Consider the following 22,455-nt stretch of genomic DNA (forward strand, 5'->3'; position numbering starts at 1 on the left):
GTGAGACATTCATCCTGCATGTAGCATAGCCCTTGTGCAGCTGCAACAACAATTTGCAAACTTGTTGGCCAACCCACGACAACTTGGTGAACTGAATTCATCCATGAAATTCCCAGTTTGTGCAAAGTTTCAGAGAAAAGACTTCACAACGGTGCAACGGAAGGAAACAAGAATGCTGAGAAACGAGGTGAGGAAATTCAAGGCATCTCATAATTTGCACAATGGATTTATACCCTTTCAACCATGTAAACGATATGCAACCGTATCAGCTGTTGTTTTATCATGTGTAAGTTTATTTGTTTTTTCTATTGCAAGGCCATACATTTTGTTTGACGATTGACTGTGACAGCGAAAGCTTTCTCGTATTCATTCAAGGTTTTTTCTTTTAGAAGTAATTTCAGAAAGAAGACAGATTTGCCATTTATCATTGCTTTGGGGGTGAAATCAATGGGTTTTGGATAGGATTAAAAAATCCGGTTGTTTTAAATATTCGAGGATTGAGGTTAAAGTTATTTTTAGTTCGGAGTCTAATCAAAATGATACTTTAAAGGTTTAATTAAAAGGTTTTAAGATGTAGAATCAATTTGGACATGAGATGAAATTAATCCAATCCTAAATTGCATGGTGTAAAAGATTATGAGCAATAGCATCTCTAGCTTCCATGGAACTCATCGATCTCAAATCAACATCAGGGACCATCTCATCATCATCATCATCATCATCATCAAAGAACTCGGATCTCAAATCCGGGTCGAACCCTTCACCCTTCAGTTCACAAATGTTATGCAGAACACAACATGCTCCGACGACGACAGCCAAATCAGGCAACTTGACGTCGGTCCTTGTCAGCAAACAACGCCACCGCCCTTTCAATCTCCCAAAAGCTTCCTTAGCAACCCTTTGAATCTCCCCAATCTTTTCGTTGAACCCATGCTGTGTCCATGTCAAACAATGTTGCCTGTAAGGGACTAATACCCAGTCCATTAATGGATACCCCCAGCTCCCCACCACCCAAACTCCGTTCAATAACCCACCGTTTGCCCTATGATACAAAGCTGATTTTTCCAGCACTTGATTGTTGTTCATAGATCCCGGCCATCCGATGCAAACGTCGGTGAAGACTCCCCTGGGATCCACCACACCTTGTACCGTTACCTGAAAGTGAAACAATTCAACAATTGCTAAATAATAAGGTACAGGGCAAGGAGCCGATAAAAGGGCAAAACTTCACTTTTGGTCCTTTAGCAAATTTTTTTTTCTTATATTTGTATTTTTACCTATTATCTCCAACTTATTTGATTTGTAGTATGTTTTTATATTAACTATGATCAATTTATATTTTATAATTTAACTTTTCAACTTTCACGCCAGAGTCCAGCTTTTCAATTTTAATTTATTAAAAAATGAAAAATTAATAATGCATTTGGAAAATAGTGTTCAACATTAAAGCAGAGGTATTTTAATTATTCATGTGGATCATAATAATTCTAACATTACCGAATACGACGTTTTCCGGTTCCGTTCCGTTTGTCTTTTATTGACATAGGCTGCCACGCATGTTTTCGGCGCTGTGATCGGTACATGCGTCGTGTACATTGATCCGACGACGTTTGGTATCCACGAAATGACTTCGAACTCTTCTTTTATTTTCCGCAACGATTTCACGTCCGGCCATCCTAAATACTTGGGCATCAAAACGCTGCATATCGCCGAACACACTTCCAGGACCGATTCACGGCACGCCGAGATGGCTAAACCGAACCGTTTCGAGACGAGCCGTAACGGTTCGCCCGTGGCTAACCGCCAAACGCAGACCGCCACCCTTTGTTTAACGCTGATCGCGTTCTGTAACGTGAAGGCGTCTCCTTCGGAGCTGAGCTCGAAGCTAATGAGCTCGAACGTTGACTTGCTCATCCTAAACACCTTCTTGAACTCATCTTCCGGGTAATCGGGTCTGTTACACTCATCCCACCATGATCGACCCAACCCAGATTGCTTATCGTGGTTGGGTGATTGGGTTTCCGTCTGGTTCACGGAAGCGCTGTCGACGGAGTCGTAAAATCCCAGCATGGTTCGAGTTTTTTTCTTGTGGGTGGACATCAGAACAGAATTTTCGTCGTTGGATGATTCATTCATGTCATTGAAACCTTCGTCGGCGAACCTCTCTTTTCGTCGCCGCTTACAGTTATCTTCGCCGTCGTTCATTTTCAAGGAAAATAAACGGAAAAGAAAAAGAAAAAAAAAGGGTGTTTGAGTAGCAGAGCTCTGACTGTTTAAATTAGGAAGGACTTGATAAATAGCATCAAATGATTGGTTCTTAGATATTGTAAAATGGAAAAAAGAAATTAGAAATGATTAGACAAGATTTATATATAACATTGGAATATTTGAAGTAAATAATAAAATATAGGGGAAAGTGAGATGATTAGTTGGGGGTTAAAGCGTGTGAAAAGGCGGAGGAGAAGTGAGTGTGAACGCAAAGATGTTGAAAAGACATGATTTTGTCTCATACGCATACTAAAAGAGGGAGACAAAGACAATGGGCTCTACGTAGAATCAATTGAAACCTATTTCCATTTTTAAATTATAAACCCCATGTGGATGTAGTGAGTAGTGACCAACTTGTTCTTTTGACAAAATGGGTTATCCAGAACATTAGACCAAGTCTGAGTGAAACAAAAGAATATATCTTAGGTTTTCATCATATAGAATTATTTATAATCTTTCTCAAATTTATTCATCGGCATATTTAAATTCATGTCCTCTTATCTTAGTAATAATTTTTATGTCAATCAAATTAAAATTAAATCAGTACCGACCTAAAACTCAATCAATAATAATAATAATAATAATAATTTTTTATATCAACTCACACACCACCAACAAAACTGTTATTATCAAAATAGTTAAGCTTTTTTCTTAAAAAAATATTATTGATAAAATTAAAAGAGACAAATACCTTCACTATATTAAGTAATGATAATTTTAAAGAAAACTTATTCCTAGGCCTAAAAAAACTAACTTGTTAAGATGAGGCGCCAAACATGAATTAGAGCTTTGCGAAAAGACTAATAATGTGAAACCTATGAAAACATTAAAAAGAAATAGACATGAAAACATGTGACGGTTTAATTTAATATTTTTCCATAAAATATTTATAAAAATAAAAAATATTAAAAATCATATAAATTCATAAAAATTATAAAAAAATATAATAAATTTTAACAAATTATAAAAATTACAAAACTAACAAAACATATTTATAATTTTATAAAAATATATTAAACTTTTATAAAAATTATTAAAATTCATATAAACTTATAAAAAATATATTAAAAAATTATAAAAACTTCAACTAGACCCGATCAGTCTGTTGGACTAATTAGGCCGAAATCGACAAGGTATCAATCCAGATAAAACCATTCGACCTGCTGACTTGGGAATCAGACAGTTGAAACAATTTTTTTATTGAATTGAACTGAACAGATTAATCGAACTAACAAATTGGTGGCCTTACCAATTCGATCACCTCTTCGGTTCTGAAAACCTTGGTCAAAATATTTTATTCTAACATATTAATAGTTGAATAACGAAATTTTAGTTTGATAAAAAGAAAGGTTAAAAGATAAAAAGTGGTTCAATCGCTCGGTTCCCAAGTCGTTAATATCTTTCATCAAACTAGTACCCTTACTAATTTCGAGCTAATCAGTCCACTTCAAGTTTTTATGGTTATTTATAATTTTTATAAGTTTATATCATTTTTAATTTTATTTAATATTTTTTATATTTTTTTACAATTTTTTAAGAGTTCTAATATGTTTTTTTATTTTAAATATTTTATGAATTTTTTAACTTTTTATTAATTTATTATATTTTTTATATTTTTGATATTTTTTATAGTTTTTTTATGAATTTTTATTTTTAATGTTTAATAACTTTTATATTTTTGATAAATTTTTTGATATCCTTTTATAATTTTTTTTATATCTATTATGATTTTTATAATTAAACTAGAAGGTGCTATGATTTTTAATTTACAAGGGTGAATTTAATTGAGAGGTTTAATTGATTTATTTTTTTTAAAAGGAATATTTTAACATAAGCCAAAAAAAAAAAAAAGACGTGAGCTAGTGTGAACGCAGCCATTGGTATCGTTAACAGTTTGCATGTGGTCAGTGGCGGCTTAGTATGATTTAGACACGCCCATTAATTCGGGAATGAAAAAAAAAAGCATCTTCTTAATAATTTTATCATACGACTTTTAAATAAATTCACTAAGCTAAGGATGTTTAATGAAGGTTTATATCAGATTATCGGTGCACTAGATTTTGACATAATAACTCATAGTAATGTAATAGAGATAGATATAAATGTAACAATATAAATACAGTGAATATGACTCAAATTCTTCCCCACGATTCAACTTGTTAAACAAATTATTGAAAAGGTATGAAAATGATTGTGAAATTTTGAGACCCCACGATTCACCCTACAGCTTTTTACCTCGCAAATCTAAGAAATCAATGTATCATTAGTTTAATTCCATCAGTTTCATATATCTAACTTTAATTACACACATCTCTCTCTCTCTCTCTCTCTCTCTCTCTCTCTTTTTATAATCTCAACACTGGTACTAAATCTTGCCTTATGACACAGTCCATTCTAGTGTGATAACTGCAAAATCGAAATCAACACTTGAACATTTTAATTTTTTTTACAGATCTTATACTATGATACACCAAAATGTGCAAAAATGTAATAACATATTAGCAATTTAGGGTCTAGAACGATACCTAATTCCTTAGAAGAAAATAAGTCCCAAGCTGTGTTTTGATTTTCGGGACTTTGGCCGCATAACGTTATAATTCATATTCCCACAGCAGCCTAACTGTCAATGCAAACAACAGGGCAGTCATGTGAACCAACTTATCATTTTATCAGCACATGAAGATCAAGTAAGAGATTTTCCAGCCCATTCGCGTTCCCTTCGTTTTTGCTTGGCTTGCATCCGGTTGAACTTTTCTTTCCCCTTCTCCAAAAGAGGGTCAACCACCACATAGTCATTTGGATCATCCTTGCGAGACATACCATCCTGCATCACGGTTCAACAGAACTATTAATTACCTCCATAAAACCTAAGACAGATAAAAGGGGATTCGTGAAGTTTCAACTGTCTAGAGCTTTTCAATTACGCTTTCCTTTTGGTTTTGGATGAAGGTTTTGGTGCTGTTCAGAGTATTAAGTACAAAAATCACATGCAGTAGGCCTTTTTTCTTAAATGCTTGCAAGAAATCAAATGGTTTATATGCAAATGACAGAAAGCCAACCTTGGTATCAGGAGCAAACTCCAACCGAACTGCTTTCCAGTCAGACAAATCCTCTTTATCACCACCTTCAGGCTTACTGCTTGAAGCTGCTGGTTTTGTGGAAATAGATTGTTTGAACTTCTCAAGTTTTGCTAAAACCTAGGGTTCACAGAAAAAATAAAATATGAAGCTGGAGTTAGTTCCAACAGTGTGGAGAATGAGATTTTAAAATTTAAAAGAAACAAATTTAAAACCTAGTCCTATCACCATTTGTGTTTGCCTCTAATATCAATAAAAGGATTCATAAGCAAAGAGAAGATTGCATAATGACTTGCTCTATGCTAAAGATCAAGTTAAAAGGGAGATTCTAACGTGTCAGAGTTGCAAATAACAACATTGAACCAAAAATTTCGTAACATACATCATCTTCACGTCCTCGAAGTCTACGCTTCTTTTGTTTTTGCAATAATCTTCCTCGTTCAGCCTCACTGAACAACTGTAAATCTGCATCAGCTTTAGCCATGCGCTCAGCTTTGGCTTCTGATCCCATACCCTTTTTCTTCAGAGACAGCTTTTCTACCCTTGGTTGGTCATCATCAGTACTCTTATCATTGGATCTGGTGTAGATTCATAGTACCAAGAAGTTCATATAAGTAAAAAAGAAAAAGTAACAATAGACTCTGTATATTGAATAAGCAGGGGAAGCAGCAGAAAGAGAAGGTGATAATGTTAGGAAAAAAATAACATGAATAAGATGGAATACAGTTTAAGTCAGGGTCATAATAGAACCAACACAACATAGAAAAATAAAAAAAACCACTTAAACAACAAAGGAAGATTAACGGAAGCATAGCCATTCAGTTGACACCTGACAGACTTCAGTAACTTTAGTGTACTAGAAACCTTAGACAGGTAATACATGTTGAATATACGTGTGATATTTAGTAAACATGTGTATTCTACAAGAAACGCTTTGAGAGATTAATTAAGGTTCTATTTGGTTTTTGCTTTTTCTTTCAATAGAAAGTGGGAAAAAAAACCTTCAGATGTTTACCTTAGCGCAGAAATTTTATTGTCATTTGGTTTAGAGATCCCTGCACATAGATTCCAGAAGTCAAGATCAACTGTAGGGCAAGCACTAACTAACAAATAAACCAGATAGAATGAAGGTTGTGGACTAGAAAGAAACTATTCTCTGAAAATAGGGCAATTTCCATCTATTTAATATTGAAAATTTGATAAAAACCTTGGGCAAATTCTAACTTCTAAACCTTAAACCAAGTGCATCATATCGCTAAACAAACAACACTTGGAATTTCAAGGTTTAGATTAATAATGCTCTTTCCTTACAATGTTACAGATAATTCTAATTACCCAAGCAACTGTAGTGAATAAGCGAATCATTTCCATGACCTAAGCAAGGAATAAATCTTATAACGTCAAAAGCTCTTATGGTTGCAGGAATATCCTTTTGCCCAACATTACTTCTCCAACATGTTATAACAATAGCAATACTAAATTAACCATGTGCGAAAACCAGATTTCTTTTACATTTTCCATGATGGTGATGGCTTTAAACACTTCTCCAATTGTCTATTCAAGATATCTAAAATTGTTTCGAAATTTCATTTTACATCATAAGATACATTGCCTAATTTCATGTGCTCACGCACTAATGACACAAAAATCTGTGAAATAAACTACTATATAACAGTATATCTTATTGTGAAGATTTCCAATGATCATTAGAGGACCTTGAAATGTAGTGCAAGGAATGGCCTTAGTTTCCTATAACTTTGTTCCTCTTTAGGAGAGATTTTTAAGATTGAGCTGAAAAAGCCTAGTTTTATAAGAAAAAGCACCGTAAATAGTAGTTTCTGAGACTTCAAGCTTCTGTTTAAATCCAAAAGATGAAAGAGTTCCATAGTGAGTGATTACCGTTTTGCATCTTTTGCTTAGATGGGAGATTTACAAGCTCCTTACGTCTGTTTAGTATTTGACGACGCATTCGAGCATCAAAACTAGCCTCATCATCATCATCATCACTATGATCAAGGGAATCAGACAACTCGGCTTCTGCATCATTTTTATCTCCTTCTCTTCTTGATCTTAGTGCTCCCCTCACAGACAATTGCAAATCCTTAGTAGCTTTGGCATTAGATAGATCCTGTGTCAAGTAGTTGCATTAAGAATATGGTCGCAATATAAATTAAATGCTCATCATACTCTGCAAGTCAGCATAATTATATGACTTGCTATGCTCATCATTAAGGCTTTGTTCTCATTGCTTATCAAAAGTGCTTTTTGGAGTTATAAGCAATGCTAAACAAATAACTTTTGAAGTCAAAAGTGCTCTTGAACCCAAAAGCAAAAGCACTTTTTTTAGCTTTTGCTTTTGGGAAAAGCACTTTTGGAGCCAAATGACATTTATGGCCCTTATTTATAATCCAATGTATTTTACGTAATATTTATATTGGGTCGACAATTATTTTCCTATTGAAGTTTATTTCAAATATATAACATCATATATTTATATTTATATTTATAATGATTATATGTTAATAATATTTAAAATATAGATTACAAATTCAAATTAAATTTTACAAATAATTACTATTAATTGCTTACAAATATTTAAATTTTATATTTCATATATCAAAATATGAATAGTGAATTACAATAAATATTCTTATTAAAACATCATAATATTAACAAATATTTAAATGCATATTTTTACTTCACAACATCATGTCTAAAATAAACATTTTATTACTCAAAAGCACTTTTTGACAGTAATATTAAACGCCTAAATCTTAAACTAAACTTTTCGAAAGCATTTTTCTTAAGCATTTTTATATTTAAATTTTATATTTCATATATCAAAATATGAATAGTGAATTACAATAAATATTCTTATTAAAACATCATAATATTAACAAATATTTAAATGCATATTTTTACTTCACAACATCATGTCTAAAATAAACATTTTATTACTCAAAAGCACTTTTTGACAGTAATATTAAACGCCTAAATCTTAAACTAAACTTTTCGAAAGCATTTTTCTTAAGCATTTTTTCACATCCCTTTTCAAAAGCAATGAGAAACTAGCTCTATGTGGTTAGGAAACCAATTTTGAAGTTCTTCCCCAGACAACCATAGTAACATTGCACTGAGTCAAATGGTTGGTCAGGGAATGATTGGAAGAAGAATTTCTGTAAATAGGAGAACTATGCACCAATTAACTTGGCCTAAGCATGGTTTCAATATTTATTCAAGTATTTGAAAAAGGAGAGGCAAAAACAAATAAAGATAGATTGGGATCTTACTTGTTCTTTATCTGGAACATCTTGCTTTAGGAGACGGGGATCATCCAATACATCATGACTACTCTTAATCTTTAGCTTTACTGCCGCTAATTCTTTCTCTTCTTCTTCAGCTTCTTCCCCAAATGACAGCAAGTTCAGCTTTCTGCATTCTCCAAGCAGAACATACAAGTTAAGCAATAAGAATGCCTTAATCGTGCTCAAAAAAGTGTTTGATTATGGAAGAAGGCTTACTTAACAGCTTTCTTCTTTGAATCTTTGTTTTCAGCCTCAGCTGCAGGCTGAATTGAAGGCCTCGAAGTTACTCTTGGAACTATATCTTCAAAAGGGTTCCACAATACCTAAAACAGCATCGCAAAGCATAAAGAAATTGGTTGATAGGCTGATATAATTCTCTTAAAATATAATAAAAGCTATGAACAATAAGCTTCTTACAACAGGCCATAGCAATCTAATTAATTATTTACTTAAATAAAAATATAAAAAGGAAAATCAACCTCGACAGATTTGATTCTCGGAGGAGGATCCAAAGGTCGGTCATCCTGATCAGTGTCGACCTCACCTATCCTCAGAAGATTGAAAATAGAGTCTCCAGTAACCTAAAAAATCAATAATCCGTTCTAGTAAGCATTCAAGTATGGATTACAATATAAAATAAATTATCTAGAATCCAATAACTTGTTACCTTTCCAAAAATAGTGTTTTTTCGATCAAGCCATTCACATTTATCCAAAGATATAAAGAATTGACTCCCATTGGAATGCGGGGTACCAGCATTGGCACAAGCAACGATACCTCTATGGTTAAACCTTAAACGCGAATGGAACTCGTCCGGAAACACACTCCGGTAAATACTTTCTCCACCTAAAAAACAGAACCAAATTCATTACTAAAGTTTTGACTAACCCTAACCCTAGCCCAAACTAATTAGAAAACGGCTAGAATAAAAAAAATTAAAGAAGAGAAACGGGTTACCGGTGCCAGAACCGGTGGGATCACCGCCTTGGACGAGGAATCCCTTGATAATGCGGTGGAAGGTTGTGTTGTCAAAATAACCTTCCAAGCAAAGCTGCACGAAGTTCCGAACGGCTTTCGGTGCTTCTTTAGGCCAAAGCTCGATGTCGAGCGGGCCATACGTCGTGTTGATTATCACTTTTCCCTTCGTCGGTGGTTCTAAAACGTACACCGTCGACATCTTCTCTTAACAGAGTTCTCAATTCGACGTCGAATTTTCTATGTGGAAATTGGGTTTTTTCTGGATGCGGGTTCTGGGTTCAGTTTTGGAATTTGAGTGGAGACGGGAACTGGTTACGCGACGTCGGTTTGGTTCTTACGCATATTTTTCGGCTTTTTTATAAATTAGCCCAAAAAATTTAATTAATTATGTGAATGACCCATTTTTTATAAAACAGGTAAATGACCTAAAATCTATGGTGCAAGTTGGTGGAGTCAAAATGTTTGGCGCTACCAACATACCACGTCAGCAACTGAAGTAAAAAAATTAATTTTTTGGTAGAGCCATAAAATGACACTACCTATATAAATATCAGAGAAATATTGTAATTTCTAAAAATTTAAGAGGCTTTAAATAAATTTTCTTTTTTCTAGTAGAGCCAAATAATTTGCCACTACCTTTTTGTTCTTTTTCTTTTTTTTATTTATTTTTTATTATTTTTTTATAATATTTTAAATTTATATTTTTTGGTGAAGTCATTCTAAATGACCTACCAGTTCATTTAAATCTTTTTTTTAAATTATTTTTTTATATTTAAAATTTTAAAAAATAATATTTTATTTAGTGGAGCATTTTCTTTGGTATGACCAAATTGGTATATATAAGTCTCAATAACACATCGTTGAAGGAAAAAAAATTACTTACACTTTGTTAGAGGATAAATGTAAGAGATGAGAAGCCTTTTTTTTATTTATTTGTGTTTTTTTTTTAATTTGAAGGTATGTTTTGTTTAACGATAATTCGGTAAAACTCTGACACATGTAAATTTAATGGTTATTTTCGAACCAACGAGTATGTTTGAAGGTTATGCAACCAATTTGGTTCAAATTAGTTATGCAACCAATGGGTGGATTATTTGGAATTCCCTAGGTCAATGGGATGTTTAAAGGTTATAAGAAATTCCACGTCGAACTGCAAGGGTGAGATCATCAATGTCGACAACATTCAAGCTACAATTTAATAGCACCGAGAAAGTAGCTTTTGTTGTGGTAAGCAAATTATTTTTCAATACGTAAGATAGAATAATGTCGGTTTTGAACAAAATTGTTTAATTATGTTTTGTTTGTAAGGCACAATTTTGTGCTTGAAAAAAATCATTTACTTTTTTTTTAGTATTGAGAAAATTGTTCGTGTTGTAAAATGATATATTGTAAGTTAGGTGAAACTATTTAGAATGTTTGAAATGTAAAATTATATTTTGTAAAAAAATATATTATTTGAATAATGTAAATTGATAGTTATTTAGTGAAATATAATTTTCATGTAAATAATTTATGTAATGTGAAATCAAGAAAATTAAAGGGACATTTTTAAAGAAAGAATTATAACGGACATTTTTAATAGAAATAAAAGAACGGAGGACCAAAATTTAAAGAAAGTTTGAAAAGAAAAAAGAGAAAAAAAAGTGAGGGTTGAATTGATTGAAAAAAAAGAAAAGAAAGGATTTATTTGTAAAAAAAATAACTATAACTTTTTTAAAAATAATAATAATAATAAAAAGATTAAAAGAAAATATAATGACTAGTCGCATTGCATCAATCACGTCAGTGACATCAATAATGTAATTAGTCAACAGGTTAATTAATATTAATTTAAATGAGACCAACATCTCTTTAAAAAAATGATGGAATGTGGGGTTTTAATCCCTCCCCCTCCAATTTTTTTTTTGTTGAAAATGAGGAAGAAGAGAAGAAAAGAAGTATGTATAATTTTTTTATGTGAAATGTATTATATTAAAGTAGTTATTTTAATATAATAATTAATTATATTTAATTTATGTAATTTTTTTAAAATGATGCATATATTAGAATGTCTTCTCAAGTAAATACAGATCTTGAAATACACAATCAACATCATTTTCATAATTTCACCATGAAAAAACGTACACAAAAAATACCACGTTATTCATCTTCAGCAGAATTTTTAAATTTTCCTACTAAACACAACAGTCCAGTTCAACTCTTACAAAAACGTCTCAATATCTCTATATATGTTAGAGAATCGAGTGGTGAAGCCATAGAAAATGACTATTCTAAAATAAAATATTAATTTTTAAATTTTTAGATTAAAAAACACATTTTAAAAAATTATTTTAAATTTTTTTAAAAAAATAGATTTATTTTTTAAAAATAAAAGCCTTGAAATGATAAAAAAAATTAGATATAAAATACAAATATTATAAAACAAATAATAAACAAATTAAAAAAAAGTGTTTAAATGAACCATGGCTCCACTAAAAAATTATATAAAAAACAAATAATAAACAAATTTTAATAAAAAGGAAAAAAAAGATTTAAATGAATTAGTGGTGCCGTTTAGAATGGCTCTACCAAAAAATATAAATTCAAAATATAATAACCAAATAATAAATAAATAATAATAATAAAATAGAAAAAGGACAAAAAGGTGCCAAATTATTTGGCTCCACTAGAAAAAGGAAAATTTATTTAAAGCCTCCCATGTTTTCAGAAATTACAGTATTTCCTTGATATTTATACAGGTGGCGTCATTCTACATGACTCCACAAAAAAATTGATTCTTCTATTCTGGTTGCTGACGTGGCACGTTGGTGGTGTCAAACACTTTGACTCCATCAACTTGCATTGTCGATTTTAAGTCATTTACATATTTTATCAAAAAAAAGGTCATTTACATAATTAATTAAATTTTTGGGTTAGTTTTATAAAAAAAAGCCCATATTTTCCAGAGGAAATATAGGAAAAATAAATTTTAGGCTTAATATATCAAAAAATGATTTTAAAATAATTCAATAATTAATTTAACCATTAATTCCCAATTGAGCCTTAATAGAATATAAGTAATTAATTAAGTTATTAAAAAATCAATTTTTGTGTGAGCATCATATCATCCACGTAGATAATCAATGCAGTCACCTTTCCTTATTTATGTTTCAAAAACAATGTGTGATCAGCATTACTTTACTTGTACCCAAACAACTTCATTGATTTTGTAAACCTACCAAACCATGCCTTTGGAGATTGCTTCAATCCATACAATGTCTTTTTTAGTTTGCACACTATTGTAGTCTATGAGATTTTCTTTCTTTCTTTCTTTCTTTCTTTAGGATTGAGTCAATCCTTGATTATAGGGATTCTTCAAATATTTCCTCGAAAAACTTTATGTGTTATAGGTTATATATATTGTAACTCTTGTATTGTTGAAATATACAAAAATTCTTTCATAATTGTGTTTTTTTACATTGTGCCAGAGCCTCTTTCAATTTCTTTTGGAATTGAAGTAGACACAATTATTATTTCTGTTTAATACTTCCGTTGTAAGCTTCTTCCTTGTACCACGGTCACTATGTCTGATTCTAAAAAGGGTGACAATGGTTCTCATGAGAAAACAACAACCCTACAACTATTTTCCCAATACAGGAGAATTCTCTAATCACCTAGAACACCTTGATGGAACCAATTATATTGAGTGGTCCCTAAATGCCCAGAATAAGATTCATGGAAGAAAGCGTTGGGGTTTTATTTCAGGTACGAAAGTGCCATCGAAAGATGAACTTTTAGATGAATACGAAACTTGGCAAGAAAAAAAATGCTTGGTCAAATCATGGCTTCTTGATACAATGACAAAGGACATCAGATCATTATTCCTTCGCTTGAGCACGGAAAAAGAAATATGGGATGCTGTAAAACAAACGTATTATGTCAAACAGGATGCTTCAAAAGCATACCAACTTCATTGTGAGGTGATGTCTATTCGGCAAAATGGTGAGTCCATTATTTCTTATTTTGGAAAACTACAAAAGATTTGGCAATAACTTGATGATATTGATGATTGTACTATGGAGTGTGCAACTGACATCACAAAATATACAGCAAAGGTTAATTCAAAGCGTGTGTATATTTTTTTGACTGGATTGGATTCTCTATTGGATGGAGTAAGTGGTCGAGTACTTGCTACTAAACCACTCCCAAATATCCAAAGTGTGTATGCTATAGTCTGTGCAGAAGCTAATCAACAAGGAGCCATGCTTGGAGGGACAATTGGAAAAGGAGTTGTAATGATCACAAAAAAGACCTCTTCAAAAAAGGATCGTAAATATACCCAATGCAATGGAACAGGTCACATAGTGGATACATGTTTTCAATTACATGGATATTCGGATTGGCACCTAAAAAGCAAGAAGACATCTTAAGCATCATCTAATAACCAAGAGGAGAACATCAATCAAAAGGTTAATCTAGCCATAAGTACTGGATTTGCTGCTCAATCAGGTACATCCCTTACTAGTAATAGTGATTGGATAGTTGATTCAGGTGCAACAGATCATATGACTTGTGATAGACATTAATTCAGTCAATTGTCTAATTGTTCTATGAATACTGTCACCAATGGTAATGGAGTTTGTAGAGGCCCAACTTAGCCCTACCCAAATAAGATAAAAACAAAAAAAAACAGATAAGTCCATTTTTACAGACCCAAAACAAGCCCAAATACAAAATAACCCAGGCCCAATAACACCAAATCCTAAAGCCCGCAACATTAAGTTTTCAAAAAACAAAAAAAAAACCTCGCCCCGCCTTTACCTCGCCAGTGGTTTCGTTGCTTGAGGTCTGACGCCTCATCTGCCTCATTCACCAAAATAGCAAGGGAGCGCCTCTCCCTCCACCGCCACCTACAAAAAGATAACACAAGGACAAAAGCAAGAACACGCAAAAAAAAAACAGTAGCAAAAACAATGGCAAAAACAAAAAAAAGGGAAAAAAATATTGTAATCAATTGGCTATAAAAAGCCTAAATAAACAGATTGTAAAGGGGATTTTTTTTTTGAAATAGAAATTGAATACAAAGAAATAGACAAAAGCAATCAAAAAACAAAAAAGAAAAAAAGTTCAAAGGTGATTATTTTCTTCTATTTATTTTTATTTTTTTCAAAATAAATAAGAATAAAATAAAAAAAGATTTTTTTACCTGCATTAGTCGTCAGAGAAGAGGGAAGCCGAACGGTTTCTTAACCTTCGGTTCGTTTTTGTAGTCTTTTTGGCAATTTTAACCCCAAAATGGGGTTCCTAAAAAAAGGATTAAAAGGGGGGTTTGAAATTTTTCGACCATCAAGGGACGGCAATTGCTGTCGCCAACATCCTGTGGCCGCGGCGGAGTAACAATAGCTCTCTTGGTCGGCCTGAAGAACCCTTCAGAGAAAAATTGAGGGGAGTGAAGGTTTTTTTTAAAGAGTTAGCAAATGATTTTTTTTTCTGATTTTTTACTTATATAGCCTTATAAAACAGCGTCGTTTTAGGCTTGATTTTCAAATGTCAAAATAACGTCGTTTTGAAGCTGACCCAACCGTAGCAAGATTCACATGTTTTCTTAAAGGGGGTCTAATTGCTGCTTCATCCCTTCCGCTTTTCTGCCACTTTTCAATTTCTTCTTACTAGTTATAATTTTTTTTGCCCTTTTTGTTTTGTTTTTTGTGTGATTTAGTCCCTTTACCACTATGAACCCACTTAGAGGTTGACACGTGTCCCAGGACTAGGATTAATTACCCATTTGGGCCCTGTTTCTTTTTGCGCATCACATTTTAATCTTTTATTATTTATTTTATTTTGATTTATCCTTTTAATTTTATTTAAGTTACGATTATGTCCTTTATTTATTTTAATTCAGCCTTTTATGAATTATTTATTTATTTACTTATTTATTATTCCTTTACTTTTCTTTTAAATATTTAAAATTTGTGTTTTTTTTTATTTTCTATTATTGCACATTGATTTTTTTCCTTATTATTATTATTATTATCATCATCATCATCATCATCATCATTCCATTATTATCTATTTATTTATTTAGTATTCCCTTTTTATAGTTAAAGTTGGTTTTGTTTATATTCCATTTCTATTGTGAATTTACTTTTTCCTTTTCCTTCCTTTTTTTTACCCTTATCATCATTATTATTTCATTATTTATGTTATGATAGTAAACATGACATGATTATCACTATTATTATTGTTTTTTCATTATCATCACAGTCGTATTATTATTACCCATTTGCATAGTATTTTTATTTTTTATTTTATTTTATTTTATTGATTTATTGATTTGTTCCTTTATTTATTTATCAGTTTAATATCATCATTTTATTTTTACCCGTTACTATGTTTTTTTTGTTACAACCGTGCCCCAAACCTTGTTTAAATATACTTATCCATTTTTATATTATGTCCGAATAAGTTAATTGCACATCACTTTAAATGTTACGTTCGTTTTTATACGATGTATAAAAAAAGAAAATTTTTAAATCAAGGCAATGTTTATTGTTTTTGGAAATTAGAATAGTCGTGTTCCTAATTGACGGAATATGACTTCTTTCTAAAACCGAAACAGTTTAATATCTATTTAAAAAAAAGAGATTTAAGTAATGATCAAATGACGTTTATTCTTGTTTTCTAGGATTTAAGGCATTGTGTCCTAACTTACGGGATATGATCTTTTCTTCTCGATTAACTTGAAATAAGCCCTTTTCGTGAAAATTAATTTAGTTAAGTAATGTCCTAATATAAAAAGTGATCATTTTTTAAATTCTCTTCAAATTTTCAGTTCTCGACACTAAGACATCAAGTAATCTACTAGATACTAATTTTGGGCGCCACGAGGGTGTTAATCCTTTCTCATGCTTAATTGAATCCCGAACCCATTCCCAAGATTTTGTAGATCGAAAAGTATCGTTTTAATAAGTCTAACATTTTATTAAAATGAGTTTCAAGGTGATCCAATCACACCTAAATAAAAAGGATTTGTGGCGACTCCATTTTCATTTTTGTCATAAAAAGTTGATTTCCAAAAAAGAGGTTTTGACAGTTTTGCAACTCCACTCGAGACAAAATAAGAAAGTCAAGCCGCGAGTTGATTACTTTTTAGTCTTTTTGTCGAAAGTTAATAATTTGGTTTAAATTAACAATCCATTTATTGCATTTCATCCTTCATGTTTTGTCTTTGATATCTCGGGTTACATAGTAATCTAATACATATGTTTTGTTGGTTTGAGAGTTGCTCTTGGTATATTTCCACATATTGTATTACATAACCGTTCTATTTTTCCCTTCTTAAGTGGGTGTGAGAAACTATTCCTTCGTGAGGTCTTCACCTCCGTGTAGGATAGTGGATCGCTTTCAGGATACATCCATACCTATGTCTTCGTGAGATCTTCATCTCTGTATAGCCGTAGGGAAATGTATTCTCCTGAATCGAACTTAGTCCGTATGAGCCTATAATGGGAGAGGATAAAGGAATCTGATGGTTCAGGTACCCTTACTTTAGAACCGAACCGCATATAATAAGCCTTAAGAATCTACCCTAGGTCGAACCATACCAAACCCCTAGTGGTCACCCGAATAGGTGTTCTATTTATTATTTCTTGCTTTGAATTCTAGCATTGTATGAAATGTACTGACTTGTTTCATTTTGTTTTGGTTGTGATTGCATTGCATTTTCATCATAGAAAATGATGTTGATTCACGCTCAATTGCTAAATAAAGAGCTTGTCATGGAAAAGGGATTTCTTGATAAAGTGGAAGATAATGCCGCTGTCTGGATATGGTCTGAGAAGACACAACAAGAGAAGGGTGACAGCCTGACGGAGGGATATATGTCAGAACTATGAGATTTTACTTGCATTAGTGTAACTCAGAATAATCTTCAAGAGTTGAAAGAAGTATGAGACCAATAGAATGACGAAACCAAACAGTTATTCCACCGAGACTACGGTGATTTTCCTTATTTACTTGATATTAAAATGGATAAGCACTTATTCCAAGCTCTTGCTTAGTATTGGAATCCCGCCTATAGCTGCTTTACTTTTAAGAAGGTAGACTTGGTGCCCACCGTAGAAGAGTACACAACTCTGTTTCGTTGCCCGAGAATCCAAGCCAACAAAACTTATTCTAGAGTCGCCAACGTCCTGACTTTCTTAAAGAGGCTAATGAGTATAACTAGGATGAGCAAGCAATAGGTCGCGCCCTGAATTAAACAAAAAGGAGATACTAAATGCATCCATTGGAAAAGTTTGCGGGATTTGATCTTGGCACATCCGAATACGAAGAAAAGAGTCGATGCCTTCATATTAAGTATTTACGAGTTGATCATCTTCCCCAAAGTACTAAGGCATATAGATGATGCAGTTTCAGATCTATTAGACCGGTTTGACAAAAGGGTCACACCCGTCTTGGCAATTTTGATTGAAACTTTTAGATCCTTAAGTGCATGCTGGAGAACGGGTGAAGAAAGATTTATCGTGTATGCCCAGCTCTTGTTAGCATGGTTTTATAGCCACTTTTGGAAGGTAGAAAAGGTCACTTATCAATTATTCTCTAAGAACAACTCTCTACTAAAAGCATTTGTGTCTACCCCAATGCGAGACAACATTTCTGAAGAAAAGTGAATGGTAATTCTTCAGAGTCTCCAAGACGAATACGTCGAATGGAGGGCCCTTTGGATGATCCCTGATGAGATTTTGTATCGATGTGAAGACTTCGATTGGGTTCCTCTACTTGGGATATGGGGAGCTATTGGATATGCCCCTTTACTTGTATTGAGGTAGTATAGGTAAAGGCAGTTTATACCGGCAACATGAGGGTTGGCTCAGTATGAGTTTGCGTACAAGAGTGATAATTACAAGAAGAAGGTTCGTGAAATATCGAACGTTTGGAACCAAACTTACAAAATGAAGAGATTTGTCAAAAATCCCATGATGACCCCCGAATATGATTGGTGGAAGGGTAAAAGAGTCAAAGATAATGTCCCTGTGTCAAGTCATGAAAACACTCAGCCAATAGAAGAATACTTACAAGTGATTCTGTCTAAGCTAGAGATCTTAAAGTAATATTTTAAAAAGAGGTGTTCGGAGCTGGGGAAAATGATAGAATAGTTGGAAGAGGAAAAGATTCGGTTAGGATTAAACATTGATGTCCAGAAGTTAGAAGCTGAGAAAATGAGGAAAGAAAAAAAATAATGCTGAGAAGACTTAGACAGTTTAAAACAGATTATAAGAAGCTGCGTTTGTCGATGAGGACTGCCGGGTTGGATAAAACATTAGAACAATGGCGGCAAGAAATCAAAGAAGAAAATATTAGAGCTGATTAGTAGGAAAAGAAATTTCAATATGTTCGAGGTCAAGAAGATGTTCTAGAAAGAGATTTGTTAGAAAGCTGAAATGAAAAGTTTGGGTTGAGAGCTAGGGTAGTAGAATTGGAGAGGTTATTACGTTAATATTGTAGTCCAACTCTCCAATTGAGTTGAAAGCAAGCCTAAATAAGATTGAACAATTGAAGGGAAAGATAGAAGAGCTCGAGGTCGCACTACAAAATTGTGAACTTCAAGTTGAGCTTCTTGAAACGAACAATGAACACTCGAAATAGCAACTCCAATACTTTCAAGGTCAGATTAGGGATAGAGACTATATCATAGGCGAAGCTGTGACTCAAGTACGGGAAGTAGCCGACCATTTACAAGCCCTAGCAGTTCAAGCCAACGTGCTAAACATAAAATACGAATCAGAATCAGATCAGGGCCGAGAATTAGCTTGGCTTCTTAGGAAAATCAAGACTTTAAGTATTAGGGCAAGGCCGTATGTGTAAAATTTATCCGTTTTATGTAAAGAGATTTTTTTTTAATAAAGTTGTTCTAATATAATTGAATCAGAATCAGTGCCTTTTTTTGCATTCATTTCATTCATCAGCATTAGATTTCATCTTATGTATTAAATTTCATAAAAAAACCTTAATTAATCGAAATTGTGACAGTTACCCTGGAAACCAACATGAATCTACCTACGTACCCCCCAAGCTTTACCCCGGTGAATGTCCAAGCCCTACCAGATACATATACATGAAGGGTACCCATTACCATAAGACCTCAACAATATCAAGCCGATACCTCAGCACCGGTAAATTACCCAACAGGTTTAAGTTCCAATCTTAGGAATAATCTGACCAACCCAGTTGTTCCCAATTTGGACGACATAGCGAAAATGGATAAAGTAAGAGTAGAATTGTCAAAACAATTAGAAAATCGGTGTAAATGGTTGGAGAAGAAATTCAGGGTTATGAAGAATGTTGATTACCTTTGCAGGGTCGATGATAAGGAATTGAGTTTAGTCCCAGATCTAGTGCTCCCACCAAAATTCAAAACTCCAGAATTCAAAAAAGATAATGGGACTAGTTTTCCTGAAGCCCATATCATAGTGTTCTGCCGAAGAATGATAGGATACGTCAATAACGACCAATTGTTAATTCACTGCTTCTAGGATAGTCTGATCGGGTCAGTTGCCAAGTGGTACAACCAGCTAAGCTGTGCCAAAATCAACTCATGGAAAGACTTGGCATAGAATTTCATGAAATAATACAACCATGTGATCGACATAACACCCGATAGAATTATTCGGCAAAACATGGAAAAGAAGCGAATTGAAAGCTTTAGGCAATACGCTCAGAGATGGTAGGAGGTGGCAACATAAGTTCAGCCACCTCTTCTGGAGAAGAAAACAACAATGCTTTTTATAATTACTCTGAAAGCCTCGTTCATTAACTATATGTTGGGAAGTGTTACCAAGAGCTTTTCAAATATAGTAATGTTTGAAGAAATGATTAAAAATACAGTAAGGAGTGGGAAAATAGACGCGGGGGAAACGCGAATAGATTAGCCCCGAGAAAGAATCGTAACAACCAACCATCAAGGCCCATCAAGGTAAGAATTTAACTTAAGGCCAAACACGAAAAAACTCTAATTCACACTCATACCGATGACATACAGAAAGTTATATTAGAATTTGTTTGACACGTATGTGGTATCCCCATTTTACTTAAAACCCATCAACCTCTATTCCTAAAATGGTATGATGCGAATGCTCAATGTGAGTACCATGCAGGAATAATGGGACTTTCAATTAAGAACTACACTGCATTTAAAAAGTTGATTGAAAGGTTCATCAAGATGGGGATCGTAAGGTTCGATGATCAATCGGGACCTAATGTGGCAGGAAACTCATTACCTAGTCATTCAGGCCAAGGGGTAAAGGCGATAATTGAAAGTGGAAGAAAGAGGACCAAAATCGATATTACGGAGATGAAATCCCCATTAAAATGGGTTTGGCAAAAAATGATAGACAGATGATTAATCATGAAAGATTCAAAGGAGAGACCCAAAGGAGTGAGGAGCTATTTTGAGTTCCACGCTAAAGAGGGTCATGACATCCAAGAGTGCGTTGAGTTCAGGATTCTAGTGCAAATTCTGATGGATAATAAAGAAATCAAATTTTTAAATATGTCAAAAGCTTAGAAAGAGGAGATGTTTGCACCTAAGAGGAAGGATCAACGGAGAAGGTGTACAAGGTCAACCACCAGTAGTGATTATTTCATGACCAATAAGTAATGAGGCAGGAACACAAGTTGTGCTAAAAGTCATAATTCAGAAACCCGTAGTTTTACCTACGGGGATAGCAAAAAGGATTCCATGAAATTATAACTGCAACGTAATGATCCTAGAAGAGGAGAACTCGGTTAGTAATTCAGAAAAGGGCCAGGATATTGGTTTTTTCACGTGTAGTGGGAGGCATTATGACCTTGCAAGTACAAGAACTGAGCTCATTAAAGAAAAACCCTGGCAGTTGAAAAAAAGAAAGAAAAGACGGCTAGGCTTGAATCACCTGTTAACGAGCCTGTAACTGAGAACGAGGCTAAGGAATTCCAAAAATTCTTGAAGCATATCGAGTATAGTGTTGTAGGATAGCTACACAAACAACCAACTCGCATATCAGTACTAGCTTTGCTCTTGATCTCAGAGACACATCGTAGTGTGTTGATGAATGTGTTAAATAAAACTTATGTCGCTGATGATATCTCTGTAAACAAGCTAGACCATTTGGTTAACAATCTAAGTGCCGAAAATTTCATCTTTTCAATAATGATGAAATAACTCCAAGGGGCATAGGTTATACGAAGGCCATACACATCATTACCCGTTGCAAATGATATACATTGCCAAGAGTGTTAATCGACAATGGATCTATCCACACTGATTAGGTTGCCAGTGGATAGCTCTTATATAAAGACGTGCCAAAAATAATAAGAGCATTCGATGGTACAGAAAGGAGAGTGATAAGAAGGATTAATATACCTCTTTCAATTGGTCTAAACACGTACATGGTAGACTTTTTGGTGATGAATATCAAGCCCTCTTATAATTGCTTATTGGGGAGTCCTTGGATTTATTTGGCTAGGGCCGTATTGTTGTCATTACACAAAAAAATTAAAGCTAGTAATGGAGGGTCGACTGGTGACGATAAATGTTGAAGAAGATATCATTGCATTCGTAACTAGTTACGCACCATACACAAGAGCGGATGAAGAGACAATAGAATTATCCTTTCAATTTACTGAAATTTGTTAATGCAACTTTCATTGTCGAAGGAAACAAGATCCCAGCGCAAAAAATATCCAAAACCACGAGGATGAGCCTGCAGTTGACGGTTGGAAAAAGAGCCTTACCTGGGAAAGGACTCGAAAAATACCTACAAGGAAGGGTCGAGGAACCAATACTAATGGATAAGCAAGACCACTTT

At 33.4% G+C, this 22,455-nt stretch overlaps 2 protein-coding genes across 3 annotated transcripts; both read right to left on the reverse strand.

Moving 5' to 3' along the window:
* Positions 1-528: 528 nt before the first annotated feature.
* Positions 529-2,429, reverse strand: LOC107962837 (protein ALP1-like). The gene is made up of 2 exons (XM_016899380.2): positions 1,498-2,429; positions 529-1,155 (listed from the first exon to the last, which is right to left on the reverse strand). Exons 1-2 carry the CDS (start codon positions 2,203-2,205, stop codon positions 613-615), a joined length of 1,251 nt encoding a protein of 416 aa, XP_016754869.2. The 5' UTR covers positions 2,206-2,429; the 3' UTR covers positions 529-612.
* A 2,102-nt stretch (positions 2,430-4,531) lies between these two features.
* Positions 4,532-9,952, reverse strand: LOC107962836 (peptidyl-prolyl cis-trans isomerase CYP57). Of its 2 annotated transcripts, XR_001701791.2 has the most exons (11): positions 9,608-9,952; positions 9,318-9,496; positions 9,130-9,231; positions 8,867-8,973; positions 8,636-8,777; positions 7,245-7,473; positions 6,361-6,400; positions 5,728-5,923; positions 5,328-5,465; positions 4,794-5,092; positions 4,532-4,674 (listed from the first exon to the last, which is right to left on the reverse strand). XR_001701791.2 is itself a non-coding variant. In XM_016899379.2 (10 exons), the coding sequence occupies exons 1-10, from the start codon at positions 9,825-9,827 to the stop codon at positions 4,952-4,954; spliced, it is 1,494 nt and encodes a 497-aa protein (XP_016754868.1). In that variant the 5' UTR covers positions 9,828-9,952; the 3' UTR covers positions 4,689-4,951. The 2 variants fall into 2 exon arrangements, 1 of the variants encoding a protein (XP_016754868.1); XM_016899379.2 differs by lacking the exon at positions 4,532-4,674 and having other exon boundaries at positions 4,689-5,092.
* Between the last annotated feature and the right edge of the window lie 12,503 nt (positions 9,953-22,455).

The sequence above is a fragment of the Gossypium hirsutum genome, chromosome A06, assembly GCF_007990345.1.
Source record: "Gossypium hirsutum isolate 1008001.06 chromosome A06, Gossypium_hirsutum_v2.1, whole genome shotgun sequence".
In the NCBI taxonomy this organism is placed as follows: Eukaryota; Viridiplantae; Streptophyta; class Magnoliopsida; order Malvales; family Malvaceae; genus Gossypium; species Gossypium hirsutum.